Genomic DNA, 14,673 nt, shown 5'->3' on the forward strand with positions numbered 1-14,673 from the left:
ACCAACAGTGTATAAGTGTTCCAGTCTCTCCACAACCTCTCCAGCATTTATTGTTTTGTGTTTTGTGAATGAATGCTAGCCTCGTTGGGGTAAGATGATATGTCATTGTAATTTTGATCTGCATTTCTGTAATGGCTAATGATCATGAGCATTTCCTCATGTGTCTGTTAGCTGCCTGAATAGCTTCTTTGACAAAGTGCCTGTTCATATGCTTTGCCCATTTTTTTAATTGGGTTATTTGTCTTTTTGTTGTTGAGGTTTTGCAGTATGTTGTAGATTTTAGAGATTAGACGCTGATCGGATTTGTTGTAGCCAAAAACTTTTTCCCAGTCTGTAGGTTGTCTTTTGACTCTTTTGGTGAAGTCTCTTGATGAGCATAAGTGTTTGATTTTTAGGAGCTCCCATTTATATAGTCTCTCTTCTGGTGCTTGTGCATTGTTACTTACGGTTCATATTGTGTTTATGCCGTATATTAGGGCTCCTAGCCCTACTTTTTCCCTATTTTTTCTTCCATGATCTTTATTGTTTTCAATTTTATATGTAAGTCTTTGATCCACTTTGAGTTAGTTTTTGTGCATGGTGTGAGGTATGGATCTTGTTTCAGTTTTTTGCAGATGGATATCCAGTTACACCAGCACCATTTGTTAAAGAGACTGTCTTTTCCCCAATTAACACAGACTTTGGGCCTTTGTCAAATATCAGCTGCTCATAAGTGGATGAATTTATGTCTGGATTCTCAATTCTGTTCCACTGGTCTATATATCTGTTCTTGTACCAGTACCAGGCTGTTTTGACTACCGAGGCGGTATAATAGGTCCTAAAATCAGGTAGTGTGTGGCCTCCCACTTTGTTCTTCTTCTTGAGTAACGCTTTACTTATTCAAGGCCTCTTCCCTTTCCGTATGAAGTTGGTGATTTATTTCTCCATCTCATTAAAAAATGCCAGTGGAATCTGGATCAGGATTGCATTGTATCTGTAGATCACTTTGGGTAGAATTAACATTTTCACAACGTTGAGTCTACCTATCCATGATCAAGGTATGTTTTTCCACTTATGCAGGTCTCTTCTGGTTTCTTGCAGTAGTGTCTTGTAGTTTTCATTGTATACATCTTTTACGTCTCTGGTTAGATTTATTCCTAAGTATTTTATCTTCTTGGGGGCTATTGTAAATGGTATTGATTTGGTGATTTCCTCTTCGAAGTTCTCTTTGTTGGTGTAGAGGAATCCAACTGATTTTTGTATGTTCACCTTATATCTTGAAACTTTGCTGAAATCTTCTATTAGTTCCAGTAGTTTTCTTGTGGATTCTTTAGGGTTTTCTGAGTATAAGATCATATCATCTGCAAATAGAGATACTTTGCCTTCCCTACCAAGTTGGATGCCCTTTATTTCTTTTTCTAGCCTAACTGCTCTGGCTAGGACCTCCAGCACAATGTTGAATAAGAGTGGTGATAAAGGGCATCCTTGTCTGGTTCCTGTTCTCAAGGGGAATGCTTTCAAAGTCTCTCCATTTAGGATGACGTTGGCTGTTGGCTTTATATAAATGCCCTTAATTATATTGAGGAATTTCCCTTCTATTCCTATTTTGAGAGTTTTTATCATGAATGGGTGTTGGACTTTGTCAAATGCCTTTTCTGCATTGATTGATAAGGTCATGTGGTTCTTGTCTTTTGTTTTATGTGATGGATTACATTGATTGTCTTTCTAATGTTGAACCATCCCTGCATACCTGCTATAAATCTCTGGGCCTCATTTTCTTCATCTGTAAAATGGAGACATTATCACTTACATTTCAAATTTGCTGTGTAGATTAAATGAGAGATTAAATGTAACGCAATCGGCATACAGTAGGCACTCAGTAGTCAAGAAATCAAACGACTTATTGCATTGGGCAAATCTGCTGAAATAGACCTCTTTAAAGTGTTGAAAAGCAAAGATGTCACCTTGAGGACTAAGGTGCACCTGACCCAAGCATGGTGGTTTCAATCACCTCATATGCCTGCAAAAGCTGGACAATGAGTAAGGAAGACCAAAGAAGAATTGATGCCTTTGAATTATGGTGTTGGCGAAGAATACTGAATAGACCATGGACGGCCAGAAGAATGGACATATCTGTCTTGGAAGAAGTATAGCCAGAATGCTCCTTTGAAGCAAGGATGGAGAGATTACATCTCACATACTTTGGACATGTTATCAGGAGGGACCAGTCCCTGGAGAAGGATATCATGCTTGGTAAAGTAGACTGTCAGCCAAAAAGAAGACCCTCAACAAGATGGATTGACACAGTGGCTGCCAACGATGGGCTCAAGCATAGCAGCAATTGTGAGGATGGCCCAGGACCAGGCAGTGTTTCGTTCTGTCGTACATAGGGTCACCATGAGTCAGAACCTAACAACAACAGGTACTCAGTAAATGGTAGTTTCCATGATCTTCCCTCGTGGTTCTTCCAAATTTTTCAACAATCTGAAAGTGGCCTCAAAAAAAATCTCCTGGAGAACAAGGAGCTTCAAGCTTATGTTGAATAAAAGCAGAAACCCTGATGAAGGCAACCTCTTGAACAATAAGGAAATTAAACAAACCATTCACCTCAGAGAACCAGAAAATTATACAAGGCTTCACCCACAACAACAACAACAAAAAAAAAAAAACAAAGAAACCAAAATTTACATCTCTACAGACACTTAAGAAAAGATCAGCCCAATTACACAAGTATTCCTAGCATTTGCTTGGAACCATAGTCTTCAGAGACTAGCCAGCAGGGCTGAACCTGCAGTGGAATAGAGACTAGAGCTCAGAATGCTACACATGAGTATGTGCTGTCATGCTGTCACACCTACAGTTTTGAAAAGGAGCTCTGGTAGCACAGTGGTTAAGCGCTCGGCTGTTAACCGAAAGGTCAGCGGTTCGAATCCACCAGCTGCTCCATGGGAGAAAAATGTGGCAGTCTGCCCTCGTAAAGATTTACAGCCATGGAAACCCTATGGGGCAGTTCTGCTCTGTCCTACAGGGTGGTTAGGAGTCGGAATCGACTGGAGGGCAGTGGATTTTAGTTACAGCTTTCATTCTCCAGAGTGGGAGAGTGCTCCCCAAGGGGGAGGGGCAAAGCAGCCTCCATGTTGGAGCCAGGCAGATTGGTGGAACTCAGAACCTACAGAAACTTTATGAGTGGTTGCACTGTTTGTACATGAGGTATGTAAAAGCAGGGCTTTCACCACATAAATGGAAGTTATGACTGTGAAAGACCACCCATTGCTAAGAGTAACAATTAGCAACTTTCAAACAGTTTAAATAGCATGTTGTTGTTGTTGGGTGCCATTGAGATTCCGCCTCATAGTGACCCCATGTGACAAAACAGAACTGCCTCATAGGGTTGGTTGTCTTGGCTGTTATCTTTACAGGAGCAGATCTTTTTCCTGCGGCACCACTGGGTAGGTTTGAACCGCCAACTTTTACTTAGCAGCAGAGCACTTAACCCTTGTGCCACCAGGGCACCTTTCAAATAACACACATAATTATTAATTATTGTTATCAAAAATAATAGAAATCCAATCCCTTGATTCTAATGTATTTGTCTACACAGATGTCCCTGTGGTATATGTGTGAGGAGTGACAGAGTGAGTGAGCGGCTGAGTGAGCAAGCGTGTGTTTGGTAGTACATTATCCTATTTACAAAGTCTTGGACCACAACAACACATACTCATATTTTCTCTTAATCCGGAAAGTTCTTGACGTCTTTGGCACTTTTATTTAAAAATCACCAGATGTTGGCAAAATACATTCTAAGACATGTCACATGCAAAAGCCTGGAAAACATCATCCACACCGTGACTTCCAACTTGAACCTGTATGCTGATGAGTCCCAACTTTGCCTCTCCTGAACTCCAGAATAGTCTAGACACTCTTTCCCAGTGAGCTCATCTATTCCGAAGGCTTCAATTACCATCTACATGCAGATAATTTCCAAGTATGTATCTCCAGCTCTAATTTTTCTCTTCTGTGATCCAAAACACAACTTCAACTACCTAGCAGAAATTTCTGCCTGGGTGATTAAAACCAAAAAAAAAAAAAAAAACAAACCCGTTACCGTTGAGTCGATTCCGACTCATACTCAACATGTTCAAATCTGAACTCATTATTCCACCACTTGAAAATACGTTCCTCCTGTATTTCACTCATTTATTCAACAAATGTTTACTGAGCACCTATCATGTGCCATGGCCCCACCACCTAAGCCAGAAAAACTAGCAGCTCTAGACTCTCCCTTGCCCTCATATCCAGTCACCAAGTCATGTCTACTCTACGTCCTCAATTCTCTCAACTTTATCTTCTATTCTCCTATTTACTGCCCTGCTTTCTCACCTGCATTACCAAAACTGCCTCTTAAGGGGTCTCTCTGCCACCACTCACTCTCTAGTCATCCTCCATACTAAAGAAACTTTTCCCTTCTTAAAAGGCTCCTCATCATCCTTGGATACAGTCCAAACTCCTCAATGTTTTCTGCCTACTGTTCTAGTTCATCTTCTCTCCACTTCCCCCACATCTGTGCTCCAACCAATCCAAACTATTCCTGTTGAACAAATGTGTCATTTTGTCTCTTAACACTGTACCTCTGCACATGCCTTCCACGACAGTGCTCTTAAGGCAACGAGGCACCCCTCATTCATAGCTCCATAGTCCCCAGACCCCCACATGGGTCCCCAGCTCTATGGCAGCCTTCATCATGCTGCCCTGAGCTCCAGGTCTGGCTCCCTCACTAGGCAGGAAGCTCCTTGCTGGCAGTGATTTCATCTTATTCATCAGCTCCTAGCCCAGTATCTGGCATAGAATCAGTGCTCAATAAACGTTGGTTGAATTAAAGAATGAATGAAAAACTTCTAAATATTCATGCAGAGATAACATATAAAGTTCATTATTAGTAAGTTCCTTTTCTGAGAATTTCCATCTGTTTTCCAAAACAGATAAATAAATGTGAACCACAAGACAATCACTCTATGAAATCTAACCTGGAAAGTGCCTTTGGGTCACATTCCCATTTCTATGGAGCTCAGTATGCAATCAGCCAGTGCTAGAAGTATAATTAAAGGCTCTCCAAAATGGGCCAAAGTCACAGTATGGATTGACCATCACTATTTGAAACAGGATCACATCTTTGTACTTGGGGAAATGATGAAACCTGATAAACGAGCAGTAGCTCTATACTGTAATATCAGTGACAATTAGCTTTGCAAACATGTGGCACTAATCCAGCTAAAAATGGTTTACTCGGGCTCTGAACAGTTCTACCGCCTAGCTCTTCCCAGTGGAAGTTAGGCTTATTCTCCAGAATAGTAAAAACACAGATATGTAGGCATATTATATGTATATATGCAGGTTGGTGAAACTCAGAACCTACAAAAACTTTATGAGTGGTTACACTGTTTGTACATGAGATACACGAAAGCAAGGCTTTCACCACACAAATTGTTGTTGTTGTTAGGTGCCATTGTGTCAGTTCCTCCTCATAGCGACCCTGTGTACAAAAGAACGAAACACTGCCCGGTCCTACACCATCCTCACAATCGTTGTTATGCTTGAGCCCATTGTTGCAATGGAAGGTATGATTGTGAAAGACCACCCACTGCTAAGAGGAACAATTAACAGCTTTCAAATAGTTTAAGTAACATACATAATTATTAATTATTTCTATAAAAATAATATATGTAAATGGAATCATATAGTATGCGATTTTCACTCAACATAATAAATTTAAGATCTATCCAAGCTGTTGTGTTTATTAATAATTTGTTTCTTATTTTGCTCAGTAGTATTCCATTATATGATGTACCACAGTTTGTTTATTCACTCATTGAAGGCCAGTTAGGTTGTTTCCAGTTTGGAAATAAAGCTGCTATGAACATTTATATACATGTTTTGTATGAAAAAAATAATAAATAATATATTTTATATATATATATATATATATATATATGCACATACAACATACCCAAACACCATATTTAGATAAAAGCTGCAGCTAAAAATCTCTCTTTGCTTGTCACCTCTTCCCCAACCTTAAGTTTTGGAAGCGGGGCAAGAAGGCTCCCAAGGCCACAGAGAATAGATACAAATGCTTGAACTCCACCACTCTCTTCTCAGTCTCTGCGGCAGATCAATTTAGACAATGGTGCATTCAGAGAATAAGCCATTCTTCTAGGTATATGCCAACCCAGGATTTCGTTCAACAGTGGTCAAGTCCTCTAGACCATGTCTTTAGGTATTTATTCTTACATTATTTCCAATATGTATTAAAAACTCTCTACAAGGCACTCTACTTAACACTCTAGAGAACATCATTATGATTCAAACACGGCTCCTGCATTCAAGGAGTGTAGGAGCTGGCAGAGGCTATGAAGAAGCTATGTACTTCAAAAAGCATGGATATAAAGGAAGAAGAATTTCTGGGAACCAAATGTATTTGGGGCATCTCTCTGTATTGTCTCTGCACAAATGCAAATTTTCATATCCAAATGGTTTCCAGTTCTTTTCAGTCCATTATATGGCAGGTAACTTTCTGGTATATACCAGACTGAGGGTTTTTAATCTCTTCTCTACATCTGTCACTCTAACTCTTCCTCTCTTCACAGTATTTCCCTCAACTTCTCTTATCTAAGCCAAAATTTGACAAAGAGCAATGGAGAATACCAGGATGCCACAATGCATACTATAAGCATCACTATACAGGGCTTGAAAGAGAGGGAGCAGAACCATAATTAAAGAGGAAAGTATGCCAGTAGAGTGCTGATATTTTTTTTTTCCAAATGAGCAGCACCCCCCCACACACACTTTTTTTCACCCTCTTTCCTACTTTGGCCTCTATCTGAGTCTCCCGATTGGTCACCCCTAGCTAACTTTAAGTTTGCTCAAATACATATAAAAATTAAGAGAACTCTCACAAGGTCTTTTATCCTACCCAAATAAAATTTTCATGACTGAAAATCCACTTTAGATATGTCCTTTTAAATGTGCATTTATGAAGCCTGATGTCATAGTTAAAAAAAAAAAAAACCACAGAGAATAAACTTACATACATTCAGTTTCTATAACTGACACCAAGTTGCATTTTTTCACAAATCTAAATACCACCGATCTGTGAAGTGAAGATAAATATATGTATATATGTAAATGTATGTATGGATATGCGCGTATCTTTAATTTATCTTTAAACTACTTAGACTAGCCTTGTAAACAAGCACCAAGTACTTACCTCTTGTAAGATTTGGCTAGCCTACTTCCAGGGAGTTATTAAACCAATGTCCTCTATCACTTCCATATACACAGCAAATGGATTTTTTACCTGAAAGAGTACTTTTTTTTAAAACCTTAGTATATTAGTAAAAAAATAAACTACTTACATATTGGTTTATGAAAATTTTATTTTTGTAATACATTTCTAACTCCATTCATTCATTTAGTTTGCAAATAGTTCTTAAGTACCTATTATCTGTCTTCCATACTGTGCTAGACACTAGAGATACAAAGATGAATACAGTCCCTAAGCTCAAGAACTTCACAGTCTAGTAGGAAAGACAGAGATCATTATGAACATGTAACAAAGTTGCCACGATCACAACTTCTAATTTTCTAGTACTAAACTTACTTTCAAAGGCAGACTAAAAAAGGCCAATTAAAAATTTTCCTCTAAAAGTTTGCCCTCTTTTGATTCTATAAGAAATACGTCCATGCTTCATTGTAGAAATTTTGAAAAATACAAAATATTCTAAAAATCATCACTTCTGCTGAGAAATGCAAATCTTTTAACCTTCAGGTGGATGGATGGATGAAGGTTTCTTTTAGAATGTCTTTGATTTCCCTGTCCTTTCTTATTGCCACTTTTACTTGTATTTTATCTCCCTGTCTATCAATTATTTATCAATACAAGCCTATTAAGTATACTTCAAAGAGCTTAGTGGATTTACTAATCTAGCATATAAATACAATTTCAGCTACTAGGAGTAATTAACTGTTCGGAAGACTAGCAATGCATTTTGGTCCCAACACTGACTCCTTTTCACTCCTGAGGAAAAATACAAACTCTCAAATGAAGCTTTGTCCAGCTACATGCAAACAGAGGCAAAAGGCACAATGCCTTTCTTGGTAATCCATCTTGATTCATTTTCATTTCAAAATGGCAAACAAGTATTTCTAATAATTAGCACTTGGGTAATCCATCTTTAATTGGCCTAATTTGAAGCACAGAACTAAATCTTCATTAATTTGTTCCACTGAGCTTTTCTCCCCACACAAAGCATTTCAAAACGCACGTTTTCTCTGCTGATATGCCCACCTTCACCTTGCTTTCTGAATCTCGTTCTCCCTGTCATTACACCTCAGAAGGTAAATTCCCATTACTTTATGCTGTCTCTAAAGCCAGGCTGGGGCCCATGACTTTGATTCTATTTTCTGATGCGCATTTCTTAATGGAGTGCTGGGGATCCAGTTTCAAGCCAAACAATTTGCTAAATATGGGCAGATGGGAGGGGTGGATTTTTCTGCCTGCACTCTCCATTACACCCTAGATTACCAAAAACATCAAACCGGGTCACAGGCTCAGCTAGGGCTGAATAAATGTTGGCTCTTGGAATGGTCACTTGAATTGAGCTTGTACAGAAATTCTGATCCCAGGTTACAGAAACCTGTGAAGTACTTCAACAGGTCCATGCATGTGTTACAGCTCAACTCCCAAATACGGTAATGTCAACATTAGCGAGAAAGCTCTAGCTGACATTAAATAAAAGAGGATTTAAGGGATGTTCTACAACTTATGTGCTATAATAACTGCTGATCTTTAATGACACTAAGTCACAACAGTGTTGCTAATTTCAATTTGTTCTTTGAGTGCTCAACGTTAATAAGCCCTGCCTGATGGTAAGAGTAATCAGCTAACAGAGATAAGCCCAAGTCTGTCTCCAGCCAAAACAAATGTAGCCTGAAAAGCTTGTCCACACATCCCAATAATGTGCCATAACAATTTGGACTTAGGTTGTTAAAATAAGTTAAGATGACATTTAGTGTAAGAAAGTATGTAAGTAAATGTATGTATGTACATGCGTGTATATTTATCTTTAAACTACTTACTGTTCTAGAATGAACTACATAATGTTCCAGAAAGAACTACATAATGTTCTAGAAATTCTATTAGCTTCAATTGTTTACTAAATGCTCTCTGGTGCTCTTAGCATTGTGCTCAACACTGCACCAAATACAGTGCTTTCCCTTTAAAAAGCTTATAATCTAAAACATACAAATAACCATATGCAGAAAAAAGCTAGAGATCAAGTATAAGGAAGCATTCACAAAAATGTACAAATTCAGCATGCCAGAACTTTTCAGTTGAGCAATATGATCCCCAGTGAAATTCTTTCCAAATGATGTATCGTGTGCACAAGTTATAAGTGATTATCTTCAATTTTCTTAGAAATGAGTAATAAGATACCTCTTAAGACCCAGGCTTTTGTATATGCATCAAACACTAAAGTTGGCGTGGCCATTGATAGCTGCCATTTAAGGAGAAAAATATTATTTTCTATCTTGTCTCATACCAGACAAATCCAGGACTCTTTTCTCCCAGTTGGTAACAAGCGGCCTTTCTCTAGGCTACAGTGAACAGCAAACATTGCAACTCTAAACACAGAAGTAGCAGAATGCTCAGAAACATTGCATCAAAATATTGGATACAACCTACCAGCCCATAAGAAAAAAAAAAAACACCCACTGCAAAGCTGACACCATCTGTGTCATCTAACATCCACCAAAATCTTCTTACGCCTGTATTTCCTCATGCTTACAAAACGGAATTTGTTCCAAGAATTAAGAAAACTCTTTTTAAGATGGCAGCCCTATTAAGAGACTTCTCTCTATCTCCCACTTCATCTCTTCAGTTCTTTTCCCTTGCCCAGGCCGGCTATTGTAACCATTTCAGCCAATTTCCTGAAGGTATTTTCTATCCCTTTTCACCCTATTTAATCCTACAAGTTTCCTGGGAAGCCTGTTTACTTGTACGCTCCCCCACTAGACTGTGAGCTCCTTGACAAAAGGAACTGTGTCTTACTCCTCTCTGCAGCCCCAGCACCTAACGCAGCGCCTACCAAGGAATGGGAAGTCTTAGACTCCTTTCAGGCCAAGGTGTCCCACCAATCAGCCTCAATCAGATCAATGGCTCCCTCTAAGCACATCTAGGTACCAATAATCAGGATTAGTGGAAGAAATACATTCAGACCACATTTGAAAGAAATCGTCTAAACTGTTCCAAGTTAGCAAACAATAATACAACTTTTTCAAAGTCTTAACGAATCATCTGATCACCCAGATGTCTAATGCAATCTCAGAGGAGAGAAAACCCTCCTACATTCCACTTCTTATTCTATCTCCATTAGGATCCCTTGTGTTGTGTGCCCTCAAGTGGACTCCAACTCATAACTAACCTAAAGGACAGAGCAGAACTGCCCCAGAGGGTTTCCTAGGCTGTAATCGTTACAGCAGATCCTCAGGGGTTTTTTTTCCCAGGGAGACGAGGGGTGGGTTTGAACTGCCAACCTTTCGGTTAGCAGCCAAGGGCTTAACCATTGTGCAACCAGGGCTCATATTAGGATCTCTAATTACTTCAAACTAACTGGGGAACCACAGCTGGAAAACCAGATACAGTTGCTAGTTCTCGCACTTTTTTTTATTTTTTATTTTTAAAACACAAAAAACAAAAGCAAATACCAAACACTCTTTTTGGTTTAAGAATGCAGCTTTTTGTTTTTATGTCATTTCATCTATTTTGAGAAACTCCAAGTTTTGGCTCTTCAAGGCTGCCTTTTACCCATACAAGACTTTGGCCTTCTGGATTGGTTCTTGCACTTTCCAAGGCCCTCTAAGGCAAGATCCCTTAGTCTTTTGGGAGTTGCAACACTACCACCGTTCGTTTGATTTTCTGATTTCCGTCCGTCCCCTCCACCACCACTCTCCCCCAAAATGGTGTATGGCATTCATAAAGTGAATTACACTTGATTTTTGTTTAGAGGAATTTTTTTTCAGACTTCTGCAACATTCCCTTGAGACAATTGGAAACATCATTGTCTGATTACTAGCTCACTTTCCTTGCCTAAAATTGTATCCGTTCTTGATTGCGCCTGTGAGTAGGTTAAGCAAAACAAAATAAACATCTAGACTTATGAGCTCATTGGCTTTTTTCTGAATTTTTCTAAATTAAATAAGGGCAAAAGAGCTGCACTGAAAGTCAGTTATATAGATTTTTCTGCCAAATGCTAACTCTGTGTGCCTGGTTTCCATCTGTGGTACTTTCCAAGTTACAAATCCTTACGAAGAAAAGAAAAAAAAAAAAAGTGGGGTATGAAAAGATCTATGGATTTGGGGGACATGCTATTTAGAATTGCTATCTTGTGCCTTTGAACACTCTAAAAGAAATGGGAACACAAGATCGTAAGGCTTTAGATCAGCTTTGTGGAAGTCTAGTGTAGTCCTTCAGCACCCTTGATTTATTTTTTAGGCTGGCTGATTTCAAATGCCATTTGTCTCATCCATATTAGCATAAGAAATGTATCTTATCCACTCTAACCCAATTCTGCTAATGGCTGAAGTTAGCAGTCAATCCCAAATGCTCCCCCCTAAGTGAGACAGGGCATTCTTGAAAATTTCTCCTTACTGTGACTGAATCTCATTTTATCTGGGACAAAGAAAACTTTTAATACAGTTAATACAGTGGAGCAGGCAAACTGAACATGGCTTAAAATATAGATGGGGAAAAAAAAGTCAAGTGGTCATCATGATGGTTTATAACTATCAAATAATTTGCAGCTCTCTTTCAATTTTCAACCACTGAACGACAGCAGCAAATGACACATTTATTCACTTTGAAATTATGCACTTGCCATTGTATTTAGTCTGCCATTATCATCTCGTCTCTGAAATACTGATGAGCTCTTTCCACACATGGACATTAGGATTTTCACCATGTTCCCCATATCTACAGTGACCACATTTGTCCAACGAAAATTCAGGACACATGGTTTCATGCCAGGACATAGTATGGGAAATCCACACTGCCCCCAGAAAATCCAGGATATATGTGGTAGCTACATGGGTATCACCATATTTGAAGTTTGGCTTGGCTCCAGCGCAAGTCAGAACAGTGCCTGCCATACAGAAGGTGCTCAATGCTGTCTACGTTTGTTATCTAGAATTGGAATGGGGAATGATGGGTTTATATGGTGAGGACCCTTGGAAAATGGTTTCTCCTACAGAGTCTGTGAAATACTAGAAGAAAATGAAAAATCTCCATTACAAGTCCCTGCTCTCTAAGTGTGGCCATCCCTAGGCGGCGCGGGGGTGGGGGGAAGGGGGGCAGAGGAAGCCCAGGCCAAATCTCATACACACAGTGTGTGGGCCCTCCCAATACTTTTATACAGATGCTGCAAAGAGGCAGGCAGCCAGAGCGAAGGGCAGTGGGGGAGGGGGAGCGCCTGTGCGAGTTGTGTGTGTAGAAGGGGGTTGCTAAATGCGTATCTATGCGTTCCCTCTGGTCTTTTTCTTCTTTTAAGCACAACCTTTACTCCCTGGCTTCAAACCAGCCAAATGTGGCCCCAACCCCAACCCTGGACCCATTCATCTTGTGGGGGCTCAGCCTGCGAGGACCAATTTTTACATTATCAACAAAAGCATGTTCTCTGGTCTCAGCAATCTAATTACCCCAGCACTTTGAGGGGCGAGAGCTTCGCCTGTTGTTTCAGCTCGGTGGAACTGATTCATAGGTTGCCCCTTACAGCTCCTCCACACGCCCACGTGGTACGGTATTAACACTCAACAGTGGAAGAGGTAATTCTGCCCCCCCCCCCTTGGAGCGATATCCTGCAAAGCAATATTTAACATATGCGCAAATGCATTTCAGTCCCCAAAAAGGGTGACCAATTACCTTTGCAACTAAACAGCAGGCTCGCTCGGCTCTTTTCATCCACCTAAAGAAAAGGCTGAGGGCGCGCTGGCTGCCTAGGTAACCTCTTGCCAGTGAACGCTCCCTGGCAGCACCCACAGGGCGCGCATCCGCGTTCGCAACTTGGTCCGGCCATCAGGCCCGCCTCTCAGACTTCTTGAGAGCCACGAGCCAAGTTCTGGCGAGGGCTGCTCCCGGATCTCTCCGAAGCGCCCGACGCGCGCCACGCTGGGTGCATGGATTTCGGAGAGGCGCTGGAGGCCACCAGCGTCTTACGGTTCTCCACTACCACCGGCCGCTTCTTCGGAGTGCACCTCGGAGAAATTAACCTGTTTGCAAGCGACTCTTCTGGGCCGCATTGTCAGTGTCGCAACTTGTGCTAATTGGATTCTAAGGCAGGCTTTTCGGAGCCCCACCGCGGAACAGTCAATCACACAAGGCCATTAATATTCATCTGTTGACAGCGGCAGCCCTAAGCTAAGGTTAAAATACGCCCTCACGGCACGATCGAATTGTGCAGAACAAAAGGCGGGCGTCCCAAAACTTTCCTCCACCTAAACTCATCTCCCCTTCCGAGCCCCCGCTGTCAAGAAGGCAGCTGAATTGGGGAGGGGGAGGAGTTAGACCCTCTTCGGACGCCTGCTCCCCGGCTCCCCTACTCCCCTGGACCAGCAGCACCGTTTGGGAAGCGATTTTGTCAACTAGCTAACGGACGTTGCTTTAAAGGGAAAAGCTCAGCTCTCCTCATTTGGGGGACCCTTCAACTCAAAAGTTTCCCTCCGCGTGTCTTTACCTGCCACTGCGGATTCGAAGAGCTGGCCTCAACTTTGTCTGCACTTGGGCCCCGAGCCCTGAGCCAGGCTGGGGACTGAGGGCGCAGGGGCGGGTTGGGAGAAGGATGAGATGGCCGGAGCCACGCTCCAGCTCCAGCAGCAATTCTGACACGTACGTGCAAGCGAGGGGGGCCGATTCCCAAGACAGCAGCTTGGACGTGGGGCTCCAGGTTGCCACGGGCCAGGGAACCAGCTCCCACCTTCCCGCCTTCCCCAAACATGAGCGCCCTCGGGCAGGCCACCCTTCGGTTCTGGCCCCTCGCGTGGTCCCTGACAGCAGCGCGAGCCCATGGGATGCGGGCCTGATTCACACCCCCTCGTCCCTCCCTCGGTGGACCGGGCTCTGCCCAGCCTAGCGACCCCTCCCCGGTGCCTGGCGGCAGGGCGCCCGACCGCGGACCCAGTGCGCTCAAGGGACAGCCACTGCGCGCCTCGGCTCCCCGCTGGGCGCAGAGGAGGCGCCAGGGACCCCTCCTCACCTGGCACGGGGGTCTCGGGCACCCACTTGAGCCCGGGCTGCAGTCTCTGGAAGAAAGAGCGGACCTGGTGACAGGTGGCGTCCGGCGGCGGCGGCGGGGGCTGCGCCTGAACGGGGCAGTCCAAGCTAAGCAGCATCGCCACCGCCAAGCACGCGGTGCGCACGGTGCCGGCCATCCTGCTGCACGGGGAGCGAGGGGCGCAGGAGAGTGGCAGCAGCCGGGGCGAGAGCAGTCCTGGGACGCAGCAAGCCTGGCAGCGGCCCTGTGAGGAGCTGGAGACAGCGGCCACCCAGCGGCTGCAAAAGTTTCCTCGCAGCTACCTGGGCGCTGCGCGAGGGCGGGAACGGCTCGTTAGCGCGGGGCGGGCGGGGCCACAGGGCGGGGCGGGGCG

The 14,673-nt window shown here is 42.5% G+C and overlaps 1 protein-coding gene across 3 annotated transcripts in view; it reads right to left on the reverse strand.

Annotated features, from left to right (window-relative positions):
* The window catches only part of GPC3 (glypican 3), a 511,040-nt gene extending 496,386 nt beyond the window's left edge, over nt 1-14,654 (reverse strand). For all 3 annotated transcript variants that reach the window (XM_004379638.1, XM_004379637.1, XM_004379636.1), the window contains exon 1: nt 14,283-14,654. In XM_004379638.1, the coding sequence (XP_004379695.1) occupies nt 14,283-14,457 (175 nt within the window). In that variant the 5' untranslated portion in view covers nt 14,458-14,654. The remainder of the gene's footprint in view (nt 1-14,282) is intronic.
* Nucleotides 14,655-14,673: the final 19 nt, after the last annotated feature.

The sequence above is a fragment of the Trichechus manatus genome, unplaced genomic scaffold (genome assembly GCF_000243295.1).
Source record: "Trichechus manatus latirostris isolate Lorelei unplaced genomic scaffold, TriManLat1.0 scaffold00066, whole genome shotgun sequence".
Lineage (NCBI taxonomy): Eukaryota > Metazoa > Chordata > Mammalia > Sirenia > Trichechidae > Trichechus > Trichechus manatus.